Raw genomic sequence first — 23,157 nt, 5'->3', positions numbered from 1 at the left:
AAGGCAAAATATGTAAGGCTGAGGTGATTTTGCAATTATCCTTTACCTGTTCAGTAAAGCTGTGGAGAGTTCAAAGCCGTGACAAGATTTCTTTGTGAATTTGGGGCAGCTGTTGCTGATAGTTCAAATTGATAAAGGAAGCAAATTTAAGGAAGAAATGGGATTAGAACATTGTACCTACAAAAAAACCTTGTGTTTCACTTCACATTTATGAGCTACATAACTCCAGCAGTCAAGAGGGCAAAAGGTGAGATAGCTACGCCCTGGACAGGTCACTACTCCTTTGTTTTAGAAGGCAAACGACCATTCATACTCACACCTGCACCTAAGGGCAATTTAAAGTGGCTCATTGACCTAACATGCATCATTTAAGACATTTGGTGGAAGCCAGAGTACCTGGAAAGAACCCACGGAAGCACTGTGAGAACATGCAAAGTTGTTTGAGATTTGAATCTATGATTTTCTTGCCAGGAAGCAGCAGTGTTAATAACAGGTAAATTTACTCTTTCACTGTTTTGGTGGTTTTCCTTGACGAAGAAGTTCTAGATTTACTCCAGTAAATCATCACCCAGCCACCCATATAGAAAATATATATATATATTATGTAAGACTTAGCCTTTTTGTTCATTCTTAATTCATAGATTTTTTTTAAGATTATTTTTTAATTGGGGGGGAAAAATTATGCCTTTTGCTTTATGTGTTTTTCCTAAGATGTTTCCAATTCATGGTGTGCAGCCCGGTTGTTGTTTCTGATTGAGAAAGGTCACAACCTTTAGGAAAAGCATCTTTTATTGACTTTTCAGCTTTACTAGCAGAAAGAAAAAGATGAGGAATGAGAATAATCACAACTGCTCATACTGCAGTGCTCAAGGGCAGCTGAGGGGAGATCTCTTGAGTGAGAATAAATGACTTCATCCTCTACAGTGGATAAAATTACAACGGGCAGACCCTTGGTTTTTGTATTTGTGCTACATTAGTGAGTTGGCACAGAGCAATGCTACGAGCTCTCGCCATGTGCTTGACACACTGACGTTCAAACACATATGTTATGCTGTAAAACCACTGGGTTAATGTACACTATGCCTGTAATAGAATAATTTGTTAAATAAAGACTTTGGAAACATCAGTATGTACATTACATGTAATGCATGCCCTGCTTTACTGCCAAGTCCTGCTGTCCCTTGCTGCCAGAGAGACCACACAGAGAGGAAAATTTACTGAGGATGAGTATACAATACGCTCAGTGTATTCCTTAGTTCTGTTTTATGAAGTCCTTATGTTTTGAGGCAAGAACAGCTTTAGAAAACCAGACTGTGTAGACATTTTAACCTTTATTTGGAAAGCTTTTTCTTTGACTCATAAATTCAAAAACTCTTTTTTTGCACCAAAGCAACTGTTCCCTGTCATAGGTCTGTTCTCTCCACAAAATAAATGCACACTGCATTATAACTTTCAGCAGTTGTCTATTATTGTACAATTCAAAAGTCTGAACGTAATCATCTTTCCAAATGTTTTCATTGTAGACAAAGATTTGCGCATTAAGGCAACTCATCCCTCTTCTAAGTGCACATCCCCATTAAACGGGCAACCACAAGTCCGAGTTCACCCTGAGGACAATAAAGATAGTGCAGATCCTGTGGGTCATAGGTCATTGAGAAGATGAAAGCTGGGACTACTTTGAGACTGAATGCTGACTGAGTTAAAGCTGTATAAAAAGCTGCAGACTGTATTCTGGCTCCAGGGAGGGAGACAGTGTGCTCAGTTTCTAAATATCTGAAGAAAACACAGTGTTAGTCAATAACCTTAACTTATTTTGGTAAAAGCAAGTCAAATAATCTTGTGTTCACATCCCAAAAATCCAACTGTAATAGTTTAATGTGTGAAAAGAATATATCAGGCTTTCCAAAGATAATCATTTGATATTGAATTTTAAATGTAACATATTTGGTTCAGCAAGTAAGCCACTGTGTGCAAAATACACAGAGTATTTATTATACTTTAATTAATAAAGGTGGATCATTCAGAGGTTTTGTGGCAAAAATCTATTTTTTAAAGATTTGAACTGATAATATTGACTCTAGTGTATTCTTATTTCTCTATCAGAACTGTAAATAACACTGGCACATTTATAGCAAAGTCCTTAGCTCAAAGTTACAGAGCTGTCACTCTTTCAAAAATTATTGGAAATTAATTTTGCAAACTTCTTCGTTTCAATCTGCAGCCAATTTCACGGCGTACCTTAATATTTAGTAGTTCTCTTTCACTTGTGGCAAAATGTGCTGACTATTAAGTCTAAAAAAGAAAGATTTAAGCCCCTTTAGGATGCAGTTGCATTCCTAGACATGCATGCAAAGTTCTTCTGAACGTTGATTTAGTTCAACCTCTGTATTTGCACATATTTTATTTTTATTTATTTTTTTATTTGCCTTCAAAGCAGCTGAATTTCAAATAACCGGCTAGCTAATTTAAATTACATATGGCACAATTCAAGCCGTGTACGCTGTGGTCAACATTATTTAAAATTAGAGCCAACGCTTACAGACATTGCATCACATTTTATGTCAGACTGCTCCTTTGACAATTTGCAGACCATTAAAGCAGGAAACATGTTACTGTTGTGGCCACACTTAAAGCCGTTTAAGACATCACAAGTGGCTTATGGGGTAAGACTGAGGAAAAAACAACTTTGTTTTGAGGAACATTGCTGAAACTGCTCATTCAGTGACCAGGACAATGGGTAAAATAATCAAAATAGTCTTACTACCCTGCAGCGTTAAGGTGAAAGCGACTTTCAAAGTAGCTCACATGGGATATGTTTACAAGCTTATGCTTTGTTTTGTTGATAAGATGCATCTGTAAAGTCATTTCATAATCCAGTAGGTTGATTATATACAGCACACTCCACAAGTATTGACAATTAAAAGAACTAGATGATAAGATGTGGAAAGAGAAGCTTTTGTTCAAGTTTTAGGTGTTTTCAATCATTTTTGTTGATATTAATGAAATGTTAGTGATTTGTTTTTGTTTAAAAGTTATTTCCTTTTTTGTAAATCACATTTTTGTGACCAAAAATGTAAATGTTTGATGGTCTTTCCCATTCTGAAGAGTGGCTGAGAAAATAAAAGACCTTGTGTGTCAAATTTTGCTTAGAACTCAGGGAAACAGAAAGCCATGGATAAGTAATGAAAATGTCAAAGATCAAAAAGTTGTTATATTGCACACTGAATTAGGCTACTCAAATTAAAGAACGGGTTTTCTAAATGTTTCAGTGTGAGACTGAATCTATATTGTGCTGTGTGGAGGATTTTGCTTAGCCCTTTATACTTTATCAAAGATTATCAATCTTAGTACATTATTTAAAATATATTTAAATAGTAAATATATTATTTAAATACATCTACATCTTTCTGCAGATGTAAATAATGTAAATATCCTTGCAAAGTTAATAGCAAGATACAAGAGAGAAGAAGTCTTTCATTAGGACCACAGTGTCCATTGTATCCTAATAATGCATTGTAATTCAATCTAGTTAATGCAAAATCTCAAAGATAATGATCTAAAACGGTTTACACAGAACGCTAAAGTATTCTTCATTCTGAACATTAAAAGTCTGCATGCTGTTCAGATAATAAATGGAGTATAGCAACAGGCATGCATGACTAACACTACATTCTCTTTTTTTTCTTTTTTTTTCCCCAGATGTTGATATCCTCCAAAAGTTGGGGCTTAAAGGACAGAAGCCGTCACATTCTATGCCAAAAGGGGTCATTCCATTCAGAGCGGGGATCATCCTTAACCAGAGGGCGCATATTGAGGCTCCATTGCACTCAGTCCTTCCAGCGGCCATCTGGCCCAAGTTGGCACTGGTCCTGAGTGTACGCTCACATCGTGTAAACAGTGCTTTCCTCTTCACTCTGCTTTCAAGCAACAAGAAGCTCCTTCTTGGTCTGCAGCTTGTACCAGGTAGTCTTGTCCTACACACAGGACCGAACACCTCAGTGACACTGCCCTATGAGCCCCATGATGGCCAGTGGCACCAGTTGGCACTGGGAATTAATGGAAAGACAGTGACTCTATATGCCTCCTGCGGAGAGCAGAGTGTCCAGGCAGACTTTGGGTGGGACAGTGAGGAGGGACTGGCTCCAGAACGCCAGGGCTCCTTCTTGCTGGGGAAGTCAAGCCAGCACCAAGTATCAGGATACTTTGAAGGAGCAATTTGCCAGTTTGATCTTGTCCCTTCTGCACAGGCAGCTCACAACTACTGCAAATACATTAAGAAACAATGCAGGGAAGCTGACACTTACAGGCCTAACCTTTCTCCTCTACTGCCTATTCTACCAAGAGTAACAAACATTTCAGCTACTCCTGCTACCCCTAAGCGTGGTGGTTCAGACGCCGCAAGGAAGACCACAAAGCTGAGCCTTGCCAGGAATGTCGCCGCTGCTGCCTCAGCTGTCAGGTATGGGGCCCCCGACCATAAAAAAAAGCTAAATCAGACAACCACAACCGCTCCCCTGCTAGTAACTGTGATGCCAACCACATCCCAATTGGGTTTGGTCGTCCCTTCTTCCATAACCAAGACTGAAACTGAAACTGTAACAGCACCACTCAGGACACCAGCGCCGCACACAAAATCTCCCTTAACTCCAAGCTTTAAAGCTTCAAATCACAAAACTGCTAAGCCCACACCACCAAAGCCTACTCATCAAAGCACCTCAAAAGAGACTATAACAAGAACAGACAAGAAGAAACTTACCACTCCAGCCACCAAATCCCCAAAAACCAAAATTGACACTGTTTTACAAGACCAAGCTAGAGTCCCGAACCAACCCCAGCCCACAACACCCAAGAAAATACTCCCCAAGTCTAAGGTTTCTCCATCCAAAGGTCCTTTGCCCAATTCCAAATCAGATTATGTCAAAGCTACCCCCTCTAAACCAACACTATCCAAAGCAAAGTCCTCAAAATCAATATTCCCCAAAACTACAACTGCTAAGCCTCAAAAGCCAATTTCTAAACAAACCATCAAGCCAACAAAGAAACTCAAAACTACCAAAGCTTCAGTCACTCCTCGACCTACCAAGCCTACAGACAACGCAGTAACGCCACCTGCCACCGATGGCTTCCTGAGCTGGGAGGTGCCACCAACACAGTTCTCAATGCTGACAGGACCAAAGGGAGAGAAAGGAGACCCTGGCCCACCGGTAAGAACATCTGTTCACCCTTAATTAGAAGTGCTATCACAAAAAGGTCAATTAAACTGAGAAGGACATCCAATGTATGTTCTCTTTTGCTGGTTCTGGGTGGCCTTTCGTAGGGGAAAAAAAACCTGAAATAAATGTCACACTAGAGTCAAGGCAGTAGGTTCTGAATTCATGTCAAAACCTTTTACAGATGCCATTTAAATCAAACACTAACACTTTAAATAGAAAATTTTCTAAATGCATTTTCTGTTGTCTTAAACAGCTTAAGAGTTCCTAATTTACTTCCTTACGTTCTCCTCCGTTTGTTCATTGAACCATCCAGGATGGCTGTGACGTGCCGCGTTTCACACTTTGCCATCTCTTGACCAGATTCCTCTGTCAAAGAAGGCTAGACAAGGTCACACTAAGCCCCTTTCAGATCAAGGTTGAAGGTCAAAGAAGTCGGCAAACATTGAGTTTCTCAATACACGCACAAGGTTAGGTCAGGCCTTCGGTGTGTCGCCTGAAGCTGAAATCCAGCTTAACCCTTTCAAGAGGTCAGTTCACACTAAGCTTCAGAATCTGTCTGCATTACAGCTGACCACTCAGCTTAAGTAATTTCTTACTGAAGCTAATTCTTAACCATTAATGCATGCATACTACTATTTATTTTTATTTATTTATTTTAGCTTTTATAAGTAATCTGTGGTTTTCGTATTGCTCCTGCAATGTACTCCAAACAGGGCATAAGTTGTGGGATAGACAGATTAGAGGGAATTACCAGTGTATCTTATGCTAAGTAAATATTAAAAAAGAAAATTTACACTATGTTTGCCACAAGTTACTATTGTCTGCTTAATTTAGCAAAGCAAAGATAATTTCTTCAAATAAATCTTCTTTAAATCACTTTCTCCAATTCTGACTAAAATGACAGGCTTTCCTACTGCTTTGAAAAGACTTCCTGTAACCTTAGTTGTGCAACTGAATCTATTTCATATGGCATATAAGTTGACATTTGCTATAAGTGAGATTGTTAAGCTAATGTGGTCACGTGTTTAAATTTAATTTGGTTATGTGGCGATTGATTTAAATTTTTTTGTCGTCTGCCAGCTTTTAGGGACATTTAAACAGCTGGAGCTTAAATACTCTTTCCATCAAGAGAACTTAATTTGATTAAATCTTACAGCATAAAGTGCTTTAAATAAACATTTAAGCCCAGTTTGCTTTTGTACAATGTTTTATTTTATGGCTGTTTAATTTTATTGTGGAGATGGAGAATATCAACCAAAAATCCAGATAATATTAATTATATTTAAGCTGATCTGAATTTATCTTGTTTAGTATTTGATTTCCAACAAAGCATGTCCTAGGACTTCACAAAACCCTTGTAGGCAGTTGCATTAGTCACACATTTCTTGTGGTCTCCAGGTTTGCTCAGAATCTCAAGAAGGATTTTGGCCCGCTCATTTGTACAGAAACTCTTTAAATCCTTTAGATTTCTTTGCTGCCACTTAGCAACTCCAGATTCCAGGTCTCTCCTCAAATTTTCTATTAGATTGAGGTCATGAGACTGGCTCGGCCCCTCCCAGTACTTAGTGTGGTGTCTCTTTGGCAGCGTGTTTGGATTCGTTTTCTTTTTGGAATACCCTTCCACAACCCACTTTCTGCGTTCTGGCTGAGGACAGAAATGTATCCTCCAGGATTTTATGTTACATGGCTCCTTCGACTACAGGATGCATTAAAGTCATCCTGTACCCTTATTGAAAAAAAGAAAGAAAAAAAAAGAAAGAAAACCAAAGCATAATATTACCATTTCCATACTTAACTGTGAAAATTATGTTCTTCGTACTCAACATTTCTCTTCCTCCCAACAGAGTGAGTGGTGTTGATGCCAAAAAGCTTGATTTTGATTGCACATTTCTTATTTCCAAGCCTTCTCTGGCAGGGAAACATGAGGGACAGTAAGGATTTAAAACCAGTACTTTGAATGTTTGCTGGCAAAACGTAAAACTGACTTACATATGAGGTTTGCAAGATTACAATACATTCGTGCATATCTTCAGATCTTTGACAAGTTTCTCCAAGGTAAATGGTTGTGGGCTGATCCCTCACTTTTTTCTCGGTCATCTGCACCCCATAATGTAAGATCTTTCCAAATGTTCCAGACCAATTGATGGTCTTTTCCTATTTTGCCATTTCTTTTCTTCAGCTTTAATATCTCATCTTCAATATCTCTACCAGTTCTTCATCTCCATCTGGTGATGGAGATGAAGAGACAAATTCTGTGGAAAGGTGTGTTTTATGCACATCTTTCTTATGAATTAATTTGAAGCCAATCTTATCCAGCAATCCTATCTACCCCCACAAAGGACTGAAAACTAACCATTGTCTCCTTTTGCTGACTGATTGCTGACTGACTAACCTTCCCAGCAGGTCTCATCTGCATGTGTGCGATTAAACAAAAGTCACCCCTGCTGCTGCCAACTTAGCAACTTTGTCGCTATATTTGTATTGGAGCATTTGCACTGATGGTGTGTTGTAACTTAAAAATAATTGGATAGAATAGCAATCAGCAAATAGCCAATCTTCTTATAATAGTGATTAGCTTGAAAACTGCAATCGGTGCAACCCTAGTTATATTTTGAAGAGGTATAAAATCAGTTGAAGATTACATTGATGTAAGCATGAGTTTACACTTCAGAACATTCAGTTGTGAATGTAAAATATTTCAGGAGATGTAAAAATGAAGTTGCTTTTTCTTATATTTAAATATTGAATGTCTGACACTAAGATGAGGAACCTCAAAAGACTTGCTATTTTAATTTATGTAATGAAGATAAATTGAGGATATCTTTTAAATGCAGAGCATCTGTCTGAAATATTAATCACAGGATCCACAGGCCTTGTGTCAGCCAAAAGCAGCTACCACTGCTCATGTTTTCCTTCCTCCTGTCCCTCTTTTCTAATTAAAAGAAAACGAATGAGCAGAAGCCTGAAAGAGACACACAGAGGCATTGAGTGACGCAGGAAATGACCTGTTATTTCTAGTCTCTCTATAGTTTCCTGCCTGCATGGGCTCTGATGGTTTTGATAAATATGTTTTAACTCTTATCACCCAGAGATTGAATTACTTCAGAGGGAAAGAGGATCACTTTTTTTTTTTTGACACAGAGCAGAACCATTTAACCTGTAAAAAACCTGAGCTGATGGATTTGACAAATATGCCTGTGAAAGACTACTGGGGTGCTAAAGAGACTGTTTGTTTGGTATGTCAGCTTGGAGCACTGATTGAAAATTCTCTCTCCAGGGACTGCCAGGACCTTCAGGGAAACCAGGCCTGCCAGGCAAGAGGGGTCCACAGGTAAGTCTGGCTGACCAAACACATCTAGATATATTCTGTGTGTTGTTTCTCGACACGTTCTTGCATAGCATATTGTAATAGCAAAAGGCTGTATCTCTGTGCTGAAGCAGCGAGATCCCACATCACTTTAAATCTCCCTCGTTGAGCAGCTGATACGCGCGAGCTCTTTTGCATGCTTGCAGACAAAGTTCTCCTGTGCAGGCGGACTGACCATGTTCAGCACAGGGCTCCGAGTGCTGACCTCCCACCCCTGAGCATAAACAGGAAAGCTGCTATAAAGACGACCTTTCAAAAGCATGTCTGTGCCACAGGATGCCTACTAAAGCACAGTAAACAGACAGAAAACACATGGCTTCACTGGACTTTCTCCTCTCAACCGAGCTGTTGCAGCAGGCCTTCGTAGGAACCCCACTCTAGACTAATGGAGGCCCCAGTTTTTCCAAACCAGTTAATCATTCTAGAGTCTTCACTTAGAGAATGTCCTTCCATCTCCTTTGTTTCTCCTTGTGAGTCATGGTTTTGAAAATGCCTCTGAAATTTTGGAGAGAATTTGGACAACTGTGTCCTACTACTTTTGTCAAAAACAGACATATTCTTACAACATCTGAATCCCTTTGAATGAGGTGATGTGCCAATATTTATACAACTCACTTTTTCCACTAGTGGCACAATTAGAGTTAAGAATTGTAGCTTTTAGTAAATTGCCTCAACAGCTGTGAGAGCGTTTGCCATAAAATGTTCTTCCCTCTCAGAAAGAGCTGCTTCAAACCTGGTGAACTCTTCTGCCGGTGCAATCAGCATCTCGAGCTTGTCCCATGGTGTTTAGTTTAAAAATCCCCAAAAAACAGATGAAACTAAAATACAACCCTCCATGCATAGGCTTTCACCTATCCCAGATTGGGTTGTAGAGGTAACAGGTCCAGCAGGGAAATGCAGACATCCCTCCTCCCTTCATTTTGGGGAATCCCAAAGCGTTCCCAGACAGGAAGGGGTGGATTGTGCCCATAGTGTAATCTGGATCTGTGTTGGGGTCTCTACCCAGTTGGATCTGCTCAGAAATCCTCCATCCTGACCAGATGAACCACCTCAGTGCTCTGCGGAGGAGCAGCAGCTCTGTTCCAAGTTCCCTTAATGTAGGACACAACCAGGCTGAGCTTAGCCGCCCTACAGATGAAACATCATTTCAGTTGCTACTATTCATAGTCTCGCTTTCCATACTTCATGACCATAGGTGAGGGTTAAGACATAGATTGACTTTGTGGCTCAGCTCTTTCTTCTTTAGATTACTGACTGTGGTGGTTTGTTTGTTTTTTTATGCTAGAGGATAAATTAAACATATTCACAGAAGAAGAAAGCTCAGATCATTTCAACATTAAAGCTTTAGAATTTACTCTGGGGTATACTTTGTTATGAATAAAAGTTTAGGAGGATAAGAAGGTCTTTTTCTGGGTTCATTAGAGATAATTAAACCTAAAGTTCCACAATTTCATCTCAGATAAGCAGTGCTTATGATCCAAATCACACTTAGGTAAATTAAATTTTAATTGAGCTAGAAATGCCTCCTCAGTGCAGTGAAACCGAGTCAGACCAAGTTTAACTCAGAGTCCAATATTTTGTGCTTTCTGAAGTCCAGCAGTGTTTTCAAATATAACAACAAAATGTAAATATAACATATTTATCTACTGCAATGTCATAGTGAAAATAAATAGCAGTGGCCACTTCCCTGTGAATGAATAGAATCATTGCTGGTTAAGATGTTTTCTTGCCTGGTGAAAGTTTTGGAGTTGGGGTCAAATTTTTTTGCACAAACTTTGATAAAGATTTTTATTTATCAAAAAAAAAAACACAAAATACTGAACACAACTATTAAGTCAAACAAAAAGGATGCATTATTTTCTAGATAAAAAAAATAAATCTGAAAAGTATGTTGTATATTTCTGCTGTGTCCCCCTGACTTAAAATGCTTATGCAGTGTCTCTACTAGCTTTGCACATTACGGCTGAACCCTCAGCCGATTCTTATTTGCAAGATATTTCCATTTCAGTCAAAGTGGAGAAAAAATGTGTGCGAATTGCATACAGTTTCGCACGCAAAACCTACACAATCTTTGCATGTTTTGCCAAAGATTCCTAATTGGATTTAAAACTGGACTTTGATCCATTTTAACACATGAAAAGGCTTTCAGCTGCACAGTTTCACTGATGCTCCGGCTGTATCTTTTAGGGTTTTTATCCTGCTGGGACGAGAGCCTCTGTTCCACTTTCAAGTCGTTTGCAGCCTCAGAGAGTTTTTCTTTGGGAATTTCTCTGCATTTATCTCCATCCGGCACAGATCAACTTCTCAGGTTCCATTGCAAACAACGAAAAGTCAGATGGCACTGCAACTTACCATTGTCCCTTAAACATATTGAGATGTGGAATCTCTATTTCTCCACCAGAGTTACGAGTTCGGGTTAATGGTCTGTATGTACCTGACTAATTCTTATAGTTGTTTTCTCCTGTCCTGGTTTCCACCCTTCATCCTTAAATGTTAATGGAGGGTTAGCAAAGTGCAAAGAATGAAAGTCAAGGTTTCCTTGTAAGCATCAGTGATTTTGGTGCAAATTTAACAAAGGATTCTTGCAAATACAAGACTCTCTTGTGAATGTCACAATGTCTGACCTCATGGCCGTTTTATTTATGACGTTGCGACATGGGACTGTATACATAGCCTTTGCACTAATCCCACACTGTGAAGCATGGATGTATGCATCTGTGTTTATGGCCTTCCTATATTAAGAGCTAGGCCAATTATGGAGCTTTTCCTGTAAACAAAATCATTTATCAAGTTCAACTGCAGCTGCCAAGTAAGTGTGTGTGTGCTAACACATGAATGCATGTACACATATTTACACAGATGGAAACGCATACTTTGCGCAAACAAATGCTCTCCAAAAGCCACGCCTCTTAACCAGATGGACGTGTGGTTTCCATTTAGAGAAAAGGATTCACCACATCAGGGACACAATCAGCTCCAAATAACAGCTCTAGGCTTCAGGCTTACAGGTGGTGAAGTATAAATTGACATATTCATATTACGCCACTCGTAGCTTCAAGCGGAAGCTACGAAAAAGCAGCTTCCGCTCTTGGGGTCAGCCGGAGAGTGAGCGAACTTCTCCAACATTTCCCCCCCCCCGACCTTCTTTAGCCCTGGATTACTGGAGGTCTGTACAATTACACACAGAGGCCCATTGAGCCCCAGAACCGTCACCCATGAACCCTGACCTCTGGTCTGGCACATGTGAGTGTGAGATGCCCTTGTCATAGTAACAAATGTCTGCTTAGGCACTTTGCAAGGTGTCCATGAATGACCAGTCCGACCTTTTCCTCCAGGCGTGTTTGTGGGTGTGCAATGATGAGGATGGTAGGAGGGTGTGAGAGGAAAAGTGGATGCTTCATGGGCGTACAGGCCGTGTATCTGTCTCGGGCACCGCCTGCACAGAGTTGTCTGGAGCCTTATGGGTCAAAGGGGTCTTTGTCTCAGAGGAAGAAAATCTCCGTCACCCATCTTTCCTCTTGCTTCCTCCTGCACAACACTCCTCTGTCCTTAAATAAATCCCTGAAACCTTCCTCCACCCGTTTGAACAGAAAGAAATCAGAAAAACTTAACCAGTCAGAAGTTTACATAAACTCATCATATTGTCATATTCATTATTAGCTTTTATTGATGCATTTGAACTGTTTTTTTTTTTAGAAAAGGATTGTAGAACAAACAAAATTTATGTTTTTTATTTTTTATATTTTTTATTTTTTATTTATGACTTGGGTGCACAAGACTCTGCTCTGGAGAAGATCAAAATGTTATACCGAGAGTTTTAAATGTACACTTACACCCTCACTAACACTTGGATAAATGTTCCTGACTGAGCACTTGTGACTTGTCACAGAGATGCCAAACTGCTTTTGTAGCCAATAACAGACTTCAGGCTTCACGGTCTTATCAAAATTGGTGGAGTTATTTAAATCTGTTAGTGTCCTAACATGGTCCCAACTTTTCAACACATTTTCAATACATTTTCAATAGGTCTGATTGAGGGGCCAGTCTGAAATGTCATGCGAGACAGCTTTGTTCATTCTAAAACCAGCGTTTGAGCGTGTTTGGGACCATTTCCCATGGCAACAGATCGGCTTTGTGAGAGTCTTAATAATTCTCTAAACTGTGAATAATGCTTCCTGTGCTGGAAAATGACTAATATGTTTCAGGATAATAAAAATCACAACCACTTTCTAGTTGTTAACTTTTGCAATCCCTGTTAGCACCTTCATACATTTTTACATTTGGGCAAATATCTCAATTTTTTTCCATCATCAATTTCAGACTTGTCGTGGCTTTTATGGGCTTTTACTGTTATTGCTGTGCTAATGCGTCGGATTACGTAGAATTTAAGATGTCCAGACCTCGGCTCGGTGTATGATGTATTTACCTCTGAAACTGGCTGTTAAAGCCGCACATTAACACAGTCTGCTGCTGTAATTTACATGACATTATTAAGCTGGGAATTCCACTCCTCTCACTCAACAATGGCTAGACACGCTTTTGAGTCTCTAACGAACAGTGAAATGTTTCCCCTAGAGGAAAATGTTCTCTTGTGTACATGTCCGGCTCACAATCTGTAATTATCAGGACATCAAGAGGTTTCGCATGCTCTCTTAATTTCATGTTAGGGTCATTAGATGTTGTCCCATAGAGTCTTGTTTGGCCCAATACCACAGACTACTTCTTTTATCTTTAATGTGATGCCTTTATATGCATTTGAAGTGTGTTTTATGAGCCAGGGTCTGTTTGTTGCATAGTCTATTTTTTCTCTGTGTGGGAATGTAATGATAGAAGTGATGTCACTCAGCTAGAATCAAGTTGTATAACATATAATGTAGTGCATTACAAATGTTTTCACCCCTTTGAACTTTTCCACATTTTGTCATCTTACAAACTTAACCCTTTCATGCATAGTGGTCAATACAGTGGACAGCTATCTAAAACCCATTTTCTTGTGCTTCTTGTGGATTTTTATGTTATAAATGCACACAGACCACTGAAGTGAACACTAGCGCATCATAAAATACACTATCAACTACTGGCCGTCAGCTGCAAATTTAAGGAATTAGTTTTGTTTAAACTAATTTGTTTAAACTAATTTTTGTTTAAACCTTCTACTGTAGACGACTCTTGCAGGTAAAAAAAAAATATATATATATATATATATATATATATATATATATATATATATATATATATATATATATATATATATATATATATATATATATATATATAGTGACATCAGATAACCCCTAAAGAACAATACTACTGATGTATTTTTCAAATAACAACTTTACATTTGGAGAAAATTACAATTGATCACCTAAAAAAAAATAAAAGAAAAATGTTTTTTTTTACCAAACAAAATGTCCCACTTCTTTTATGCATTAAGAAAATATAAAAAAAACTGGAAAAAATCCTGACACAAAGGATCATAATTCATACATGAAAGGTTTAATGTATTTTTTGTGGGTAGTGCATAAAGGTGAAGTGGAATATTTATTGCTACAATAAATCTGAAAGATTTGGTTTGTATTCATGCTCCTTTTTGCTCTGACACCACTAAATAAAAATCCAGTCCCATCTCCAGAAGTCACCCGGCCCGCCTGTTCTGTTCAGTCAGATTGATGGGAGGATTCTGGTTTTCAATGAGACAGAATGAGGGAAAAAATAGCTAAAAGGATGTGAACACGAGAGTTTGGATCCTTACCATTGTGGCGTCCACAAAGAATGTGTTGCATAGGAACATTTTTATAAGAACCACAATGACGCCCCTGAATCCCTGTTCACTGAATAGTGGTTTATTTTATTTTATTTTTTTATTTAGTAGCCCTCAGCTGACTTGTGCTCCACCCTAGTGCTCTCTAATTAGACACCTGTTTTAAGAGAAAGGCACACTACATAGAGACAAGAACATATACAACCAAACCCAAGTGCCAGCCCATGCCCAATAGTGCACTGCCCAACCTGTGGTAAGCCGCTGGTTTAATTTTGGAACATGTAATTCAAACATGCCTTGTTTGTTTAAGTTTATTTAGGGAACAACAGCGTTCCTTAATGCTGTGTGGACAGACCGCCTCCCATTGAATGCCAGCTTCATACAAACTCAAGGGTGAAAGGGGAAGTGTGTGGGATGAAAAGATCTTTAAAACGTCACAGCGTTTAGAAGAGAAGAATGGTACATTGTGAAAAGGAAATATTTCTTTAATAGCATTTTTTTCCCCTTAAACTAATAGGAAACAAAAAGACCTCTATAAATGAACAAGGTTGGACTTCCAGTGCCCAGCAACAAGATCTAAAGCCCCTGAAATTTAGCCATATTACAACCACAACCTGTAATGTATTTTAACAGTTTTTTTGTGACAGACCAGATGGAAATGTAAAAAGTGTGTTGCCTCAACAGAGACATAAATCTTTTAGAGTCTCGAAATATTTCTTCCAGGATTGCTCTGTATTTAGCTCCATTCACATCTCTCTGCCTACCTAAGAAAAACATCCCCACAGCATGATTCTGCCACTGCCAAGTCGCACTTTGTGGAAACGATGTTCAAACCTGCATGTTATTCTATTAGGATCTTATCTCATCAGAGCATCTTCTTGCGAATTGTTGCTGTGTCCTCTACATTTCTGTGGATCTCTGCAGCTCCTCTAGAGTCACAATGGTCTCTCCAAGTTTATTTGATAGGGACAGACACACATTTACATAGACAAACTGAATAAAACATAAATGGGCTTCTGGGATTGTTTTTTGATTGATGCCCCGACAATCAGTTTGTGTTTGCAGTCGTTATTTGTTGGTGAGCAGACCTTACCATGGTACTGTTGTGTTTATGCTGAGATTAAATGACTCACATGTGAACTTTATTTATCAAGTAGTGACTTCTAAAAACAAGTGGTTACATTGGATTTTGTTTTAAGATTTCAAAGTTAAAAGGTAGAACACAAATACTCATATTTTTAATTGTAAAACATTTGGAAAAACATGTATTCTCCTTTCCTTTGCATTTCTGATGGTCTGTTACTTAAAATCACAATGAGATACTGTACATTGGATTTTGTGGAATACAGTGTCAAAATTGGCAAAAGTTGATGGAGTATGAATGATTTGGCAAAAAACTTATCTTGACTCTACATCAGAATAAAAAAGCGATCTTGTCTTTTGACATGTACAAAAAACAGAAAATCTCTTGTATATAAGTGAATTATCTGCTTTAGGTGGGCTAGACAAAACTGTCATCAGTTTCTGACAGACCAATCAACTACAGCAGAACGGATTTATGCAGTCTTGTCTGCACCAAACCAAAACGTCTGTTTTTGAATTTTTCTCAAAGGGCATTTTTGTGGAGCTGTATAGTCAAGTCCAAACCCCAAAGTGTTTTTTTTTCTCTCACTTGGAAAAAAAAGGGTCTTTGAGAGTCTAGTTGACAGTTGGTGTCAGCTTTTGATGCAGCAGATCAGACCTTGACCATTAAAGCCTCGTTGTTTGTTTGGAGTGACCCCAACAAAATCCTGTGACCCAGTACCTAAAGCACTCATGGCTATTCTTCTACACTCATCACCAGCCAACCCTTGACCCCTGAACTGGGATAGGTTAGGGGCCTTAAGGTGCCACATCACATGAAGAGAACAGGGGGGAGATCAGAAATTCAACAGGAAGGGCTCTCTCAGGGTTCCTGAAAGCAGACGGTCAGACGGGTTGATGAGCGTTGTTGCAGCCCACCCCCCACGCTCCTGTCTGCAGGCTACAGCTCAAACCCAAAAGCAGTTGTTGATTCGTTCCCTGGCTCCCAAAGTTTCTTTGCTGAACCTTCCCATGGAGTGGGGGGGAGTGGTGCTGGATAGACTGCGAGGGTTCACATTACCAACGTGCTGCCATGACTGATCTTGCTCCGTTTCTGTCCATCTCCTCATAATCTGCCAGCGCAGACAGACACGGAGATCTGCGGTGAAGTTCAAACTCGCAAGTCTGTGACATTGGACTGTCAGCATTAGTCATTAACATGCCTGGCTCTTGTGTGTTTGTTTGTGGCTGGATGTATGGAAGTGGGGGTTGGATCGTGAGCCAACTATGGACAGGAAAACACAGCCATATGTTGGAGCGGCTCCAGGGAGCCCCATTTTCCATGAGCCCCCCTGCATCATCAACCCCAAATACCACATGCACACATCCACCCACCCACACACAAAGTTAAAACATATTAGCAGAATGGCTGAGTTCCTCCAGACTTTCCTTAATCGTATCTTTGCTATGGCAAAGGCACACATCATGCATCTTTACACGTAGACTGAAAAGAATCCTGCAATATTTTTTATGTGTTTTGTTTTATCTGATGTTTTTTTCTAGGGTGACCCCGGCCCCCATGGGAATCCTGGTAGACCTGGTCCACCTGGGCTAAAGGTAAACGGTCTTTGTCAGACTTACAATCATAATCATTTTGTTCTTAAAAAAAAAAATAAAAGTAAATCATGCTTTTATATCTATCCTAATTTGCTTGTATATCTGCGAAGACATGTTGCATATTCGTTTTTTTTGTGTGTGCAAGCTTTAAGAAAAACAAGGCTATGGAGTTTTACTGCTGCAGAAGTGGGGTCACTAAAGTTCACAACAAAGCCAAGATACTTGACAGCTCATTAACTCACTAACACCACTCCGCTTATGTTAGAATATCCAAGCCGAACGCAAGTTATTTTAGGCTTTAATTGTTGACACGATATTATCCAATGTTTGAATAAGTTTATAAAAAGCCGTGCACAGATTTTTGCAGTTTCTGTGTGAAGGCTGACTCTGTGCGTCCACTGTAACCTGAGCACAGAGAACAGAATAAGTACATTGACACCAGAGGGGGGTCGAAATGATTTATCCAGGTGTCAGGGAAAGACATTAGGAGTCGGAAAATAAGAACTCCAAATAAATCTTACCTATTTTAATGTGTGAAAAGGAGATGACCTTGACCGAGACAAATTCTGCATCCTCCATAACGGTCTGAAATGTTGTATGCATTAGCAAAGACTCTTGACCTCTGACTTTGTGTGTTTGGAACATAGACGTACAATCTTTATTTCAAGTTTTGTATAAAAAATGTATAATTAGTGATAATTACTTCTAGACATAGAGAAGAATGGGGATAAAAGGGATTTAAGTGACTTTGCCAAACTATTATTGCCAGACAACAAGATCTGAACAATTCAGACTTCCATCTACAACTATACCATCCAGTTTGGTGCCTTAATTTGGACGAAACTGTCTTTTTTTTAATGAGAGGTTAGAGAAGAATGGGCAGATTGGTTTGAGACAAGGCAATGGTACCTCAAATAGCCAGTTGCTACAGCCAAGGTATTTGGATTACATGTTACTGCCAACATATCAAACCCTGAAGCTGGTGGGTTACACCAGCAAAACTACACATGGGTGTCACTCTTGTCAGCTAAGAATATTAAACTGAGTCTACAATTACACCGAGTCTACAGCCTCACCAGAATTGGACAGATTGGAAGGGCGTAACGCTGCTGGCGGTATTTCACTGGGATTTCCTGGGCACTTTAGTGGAACACAGACTTCACAGTGGTGGGAAGTAACGAAGTACAAGTACTTCGTTCCTGTACTTAAGTACAGTTTTCGTGTATCTGTACTTTACTTAAGTAGATTTAATAATGGATACTTTATATTTTTACTCCACTACATTTTACAGCAAGTATCTGTACTTTCTACTTCACTACATTTCTAGAAAACTGTCGCGTTACTGTTACATCCAAGTCGCATTGAGCTTTTTTTCCGTTAAAATGTGAAGTTCGGGGTCTTAAGGTGGCGCCGTCAAATCCAAGCATTACGTGACTTACGTGTCTGTTGTCACCCATCGCTTCCCCCTTTACTCGCACGCGGAGCTCCAGACATGCGCAGTGGTTTCCTCTGAGCGGGAGAAGATGTCTGTCTGATCGACAATAGCTGCATAAATCGTAAGATATGGCGACATGTAAAATCAGGAAAGCTTAAAGAAAGGTAAGCTCTGTGGACGTGATGCTATATATATATATATATATTTATACACACACACACACACACACACACACACACACACACAGTGGTGGGAAGTAACGAAGTACAAGTACTTCGTTCCTGTACTTAAGTACAGTTTTCGTGTATCTGTACTTTACTTAAGTACATTTAATAATGGATACTTTATATTTTTACTCCACTACATTTTACACCAGGTATCTGTACTTTCTACTTCACTACATTTCTAGAAAACTGTCGAGTTACTCCTTACATCCAAGTCGCATTGAGCTTTTTTTCCGTTAAAATGTGAAGTTCGGGGTCTTAAGGTGGCGCCGTCAAATCCAAGCATTACGTGACTTACGTGTCTGTGGTCACCCATCGCTTCCCCCTTTACTCGCACGCGGAGCTCCAGAGCGGGAGAAGATGTCTGTCTGATCGACAATAGCTGTATAAATCTATAAATATATATATATATATATACACACACACACACACATACACACAAACATTTATTTAATCGCCGAATAAGTAAAAGTTGAATGTATGAAGGCAGATTTCGTCTCCTGTCATGGTGGCAAGCATCGCAGTGGGAGGGAGGATGAGAACAGTCACGATGCACCTTCTGCTTGGTTACTTCTTGCTTGTTGCGCCGTTGGGCAGTGTAGCGTCCCGGTTGAAAAGATGGTCTCTTTAACTGATGGTTCCCGTTTCTTTATTCAACTGCCTTTATACATGAACACACGTAACAGCTACAAACATACAAACAAAATACCATTAGCAACTCTTAGTGGTTCCAACCTTTCACTTTAACCTATAAACCTCACTTTATGTAATATCATTAAATTTACAATACATGCATTTAATTAACTGTAACATTTCTGTATTACAAATGAACTAATACGTATTTAACTGTTTCAACTGTTTGACAGTTAATCAAATATTAACAACATTTCATGTCAAAACATAAAAATCACGCTCAATAAATACAATTCAGTCATCAAAACACCCACCTTGTTCCCTCATCAACCAAGCGCTAGTAAATTGATTGTCTGGACCTTAATTGGACTATTCCCTAGTTATCTCTACTCAACCGTGACTCATATGCTCGCTCACTCTTTGCACTATGTCCAAAACAGCCAATCATCAATTACTGTCAGAAGTTTGTGTAGATCGCCTAGCAACCTTGTCTCTCCAAAAAACCCTCTTTAAATCAAAACATCAGTCAAAAGGCAACAAACAACTCCCGGCCAAATGAGGAAACATCATCATAAAAAAAAGACAATAAAACAAAACAAAAATCATGTGTTCGTATGTATATATATATATGAATCAATGAAGTCATTTAAAGACAGTGTTCATAGTTGAGAGTTGCTTATCATTAATTGCTATGTTTCATGGTTTAATGGGGCAGACAGTTGTGGTTTCTGACATGGGCAATATGGGCAACCGCCCAGGGTGTTATTTTTATAGGGATGGCAGGAGACCTCTGCGGATTGTAGCACAGCGATGAAAGCAAAACAGAATGAAATGAGTTTTAATTAATACTGGTCAGCTCTAAGTATTTAATATCTAGGTGTTTTTATGGGACTGTGGATCTTTCATATCAATCTGACAACCAATTTTGATAGGTAAACTTAATTTTATTGTGTCATGTAGCGCAGGGCGCTGGTCTTGGTCTCGGTGGTCTTGATTACAACTCTGCTACGTGGCTCCTTGGTTGCATGTCCTCCCTCCACACCTTCTTTTCATCCCCTTTCAGTTGGATTTCTTTCTAAATAAATGTCACTAATGAAGTTCATGCTATGTTAGGACAGCAGGGTTTCCCCCAGAAAACTTGCTTAAGCCCGGTGGTCGGGGCGCCGAGGCGGTCCACCGGCGGTCCACCTTTTTTTTGTATTAAAATATGTTAAGTAGACAATAAAAGTAAAAATATTACAGGGTAAGTATATGTTATGGGAAAACATCGTGGGGAGATTTAACAAATGGGAGATTTAATTCAATGCTGCTAATGTGGCTTTAGTAGCTCTTTCATTTCGTGTCTGCTGAGTTTTTAACAAGGGGACACATAAACTATTTTGGTTGGTCGCGTTTATGGGACGAGTTTCTCAGATGTCCGGCGGCCGTGCGCATTATCTCTGTCTGACTAAGTGGACAAAGTATTTGATACGGTTTGGTGCTTAGTGTAAGCGGAAAAATAATACTAGTAATAATAATAAAATAATATCAGCGTGATACGTGACTGCGAGGAGAGCGAAAGCTCCTCGCAGTCACGTATCATGCAGTGATACGCAGTCTGCGCAGTGCTAGACCTGCACTCATCGTGCTAAACTTGCACGATGAGTGATTAGCACTGGGTCGTTAACCACTAACGCACCGGCTAACCGGGAACACAGACCTAAACTTTACAGGAAAGACGGGGCCAAACGCTGGGCAGCGTGTTGAGATGCAAAAACGCCGCATAATGTTTTGTTCACAAATATACATAATTCTCACCGCTTGCTCAAAACACCACTGAAAGCGCGACTACAAGTTATTCCTGCGGTTCAGGTAGAGCTGCGCAACCTGAGCTGACGCAGTGGGTTTAAACTCTTACCTTAATCGATAACTCCTCATAACTAACCATAATTCCTCACAGGGGGTTTATGTAAATATCCATAGCTGTCAGCCTGTGTCCAGTTCGAGTGAAAGGAGGACTGTCGGATCCGCGCTAAGGTAAACTTTAGATATTCAGCTGCTGCAGCGCGCGAGGCAACGCCCAGTGGTGTGATTGGTCCGGCTTTAAATGCATAAACTATAAACATATCTTCTATAAACATATCTTTTAGGAATAAATCTGCTCAGATAGTGAAACGCTCGGAGCAACAGAAACACTTGCAATCCGGCTTTAAAAAAAAGCAATTTTTTTAAAATTAAATTTTATTTTCCTAAAAAAAAAACAAAAAAAAACAAGAAAGGCTTAGCCTGGTGGTGGCGCTAGTAAAGCTTGGCGGACCGCCAGGCCTATAATACACTGGAGGAAACCCTGGACAGGAGACAAAATGTTTCCATCCCTGAAATTACGATTCATAGAATCACATATCAAAGTCTAAACTGTTACAAAGAATAAACACAATAAGAAAATGTTTAATCTGTGGCATTGTTCATTAAAATGGCACATTTCTGATGAATTAAAATTAAATACGATCAGTTCACTTAATGATATTAGCGATTAGGTAATGCATTCAGCAAGTACTTTTACTTTTAATACTTAAGTATTTTTACTTTTACTTAAGTAAAATGTTAATGTGGTACTTTTACTTTTACTTGAGTAAATTTTTGACTGTGTATTTGTACTTTTACTTAAGTACATTTTTTGAGTACTTTCTCCACCACTGCTTCCTAAGTAATGTTTGCGATCATATCCACCTCTTAATGATACGAGTGGGTCCATCTTCTAATGGCTACTTTCAGCAGAATAATGCATCATGTCAAAAAGTTCTTATCAAATTGCGTATTTGAAGATGACTATGGGTTTGCTGCTCTCCAAAGTCTTCTACAGTCGTCGGAGCTCAATCCAGTAAAGACACCAGTGGGAAGTGGTGGATTGGAAGACCACTTTCACTTCGTGAAGACGAGTGAAAGCGGTGATACAGACAAATCTGTATAACCGCTGTTTGGTGCTATCATGTCGGCATGAACCAAACTCTCCGAGGACTAACTCTGGAACCTTGTTGAACCTTCACCATGAAAAATGAAGGTAGTTCTGAAGGTCAAAGGGATTTCAACCCAGAAAAGGTTAATAAATTCTATAAATGTAGCTGCTAAATGTAGATAGCTTTTCCTTTTCTTTCACTGATATAATAAATCAATATCTTACCTTAATTTTTTCTAGATATCTGCAATTTGCAAGTGCATTATTAGGAATTGTATTTATTGTGTTTCTTATTTAGAGTTAACACAGTAACTATAACTCCCAAGTCTGCAGTAAAAATATTTAGCTTAGCCTTGCATAAAGACTTAGAAAAAGTATGGAATGTATTTTTGATTTGTTTCTTAATATCTTGCTTAACGGCCCATATTAGATAAGCAGAGGAGACGCCTATATCACCAAGGAGATTTTGGTGTCTAGTTCTGAGGTGATGGTTGGATGAGGTGGGACAAGCCTTGACAAATCAAGACAAATCCAGACTGTTGAGTCAAACAATAAAGTTGTCGCTAAACCGATCGGACCACGTTCTTTCCCTCTCTTAGCATCATGGGATATGGACTATCAATGAAATATTGAGGTATTGAATACAAGCACCTTAAATGAATTCAGCTGAGAGAGGAACTTTGTCATCATGGAGTAGCTTGAGGTGTGAGTCCCTGTGTCAGTTTTGTTTGCTCAGGCAGACGATCAGAGTGCCTCCTAAACACTTCTATTTTGAGTTTTCCCACTAGGAGACGACCCAGAACACACCAGAAGGGCTGTATTTAACCTCTGGTCCCCCTGGACCCGTTTCCTGCAGATCTAGTTTTGGGTAAACGGTAGACAGTGGACTGATGGGACTTTAGTACTTTTT

At 39.3% G+C, this 23,157-nt stretch overlaps 1 protein-coding gene across 1 annotated transcript in view; it reads left to right on the top strand.

Annotated features, from left to right (window-relative positions):
- Positions 1–23,157, top strand: part of col27a1a (collagen, type XXVII, alpha 1a) — an 82,497-nt gene that overhangs the window by 5,678 nt on the left and 53,662 nt on the right. The window contains exons 3-5 of the mRNA XM_017307958.2: positions 3,700–5,204; positions 8,491–8,544; positions 16,967–17,020. Of these exons, the coding sequence (XP_017163447.2) occupies positions 3,700–5,204; positions 8,491–8,544; positions 16,967–17,020 (1,613 nt within the window). The remainder of the gene's footprint in view (positions 1–3,699; positions 5,205–8,490; positions 8,545–16,966; positions 17,021–23,157) is intronic.

Source organism: Poecilia reticulata, chromosome 12 (assembly GCF_904066995.2).
Source record: "Poecilia reticulata chromosome 12, P_reticulata-male-v2, whole genome shotgun sequence".
Taxonomy (NCBI): Eukaryota; Metazoa; Chordata; class Actinopteri; order Cyprinodontiformes; family Poeciliidae; genus Poecilia; species Poecilia reticulata.
Note: the sequence above shows the minus strand (reverse complement) of the source record. Positions and strands in the feature narration are given on the sequence as shown.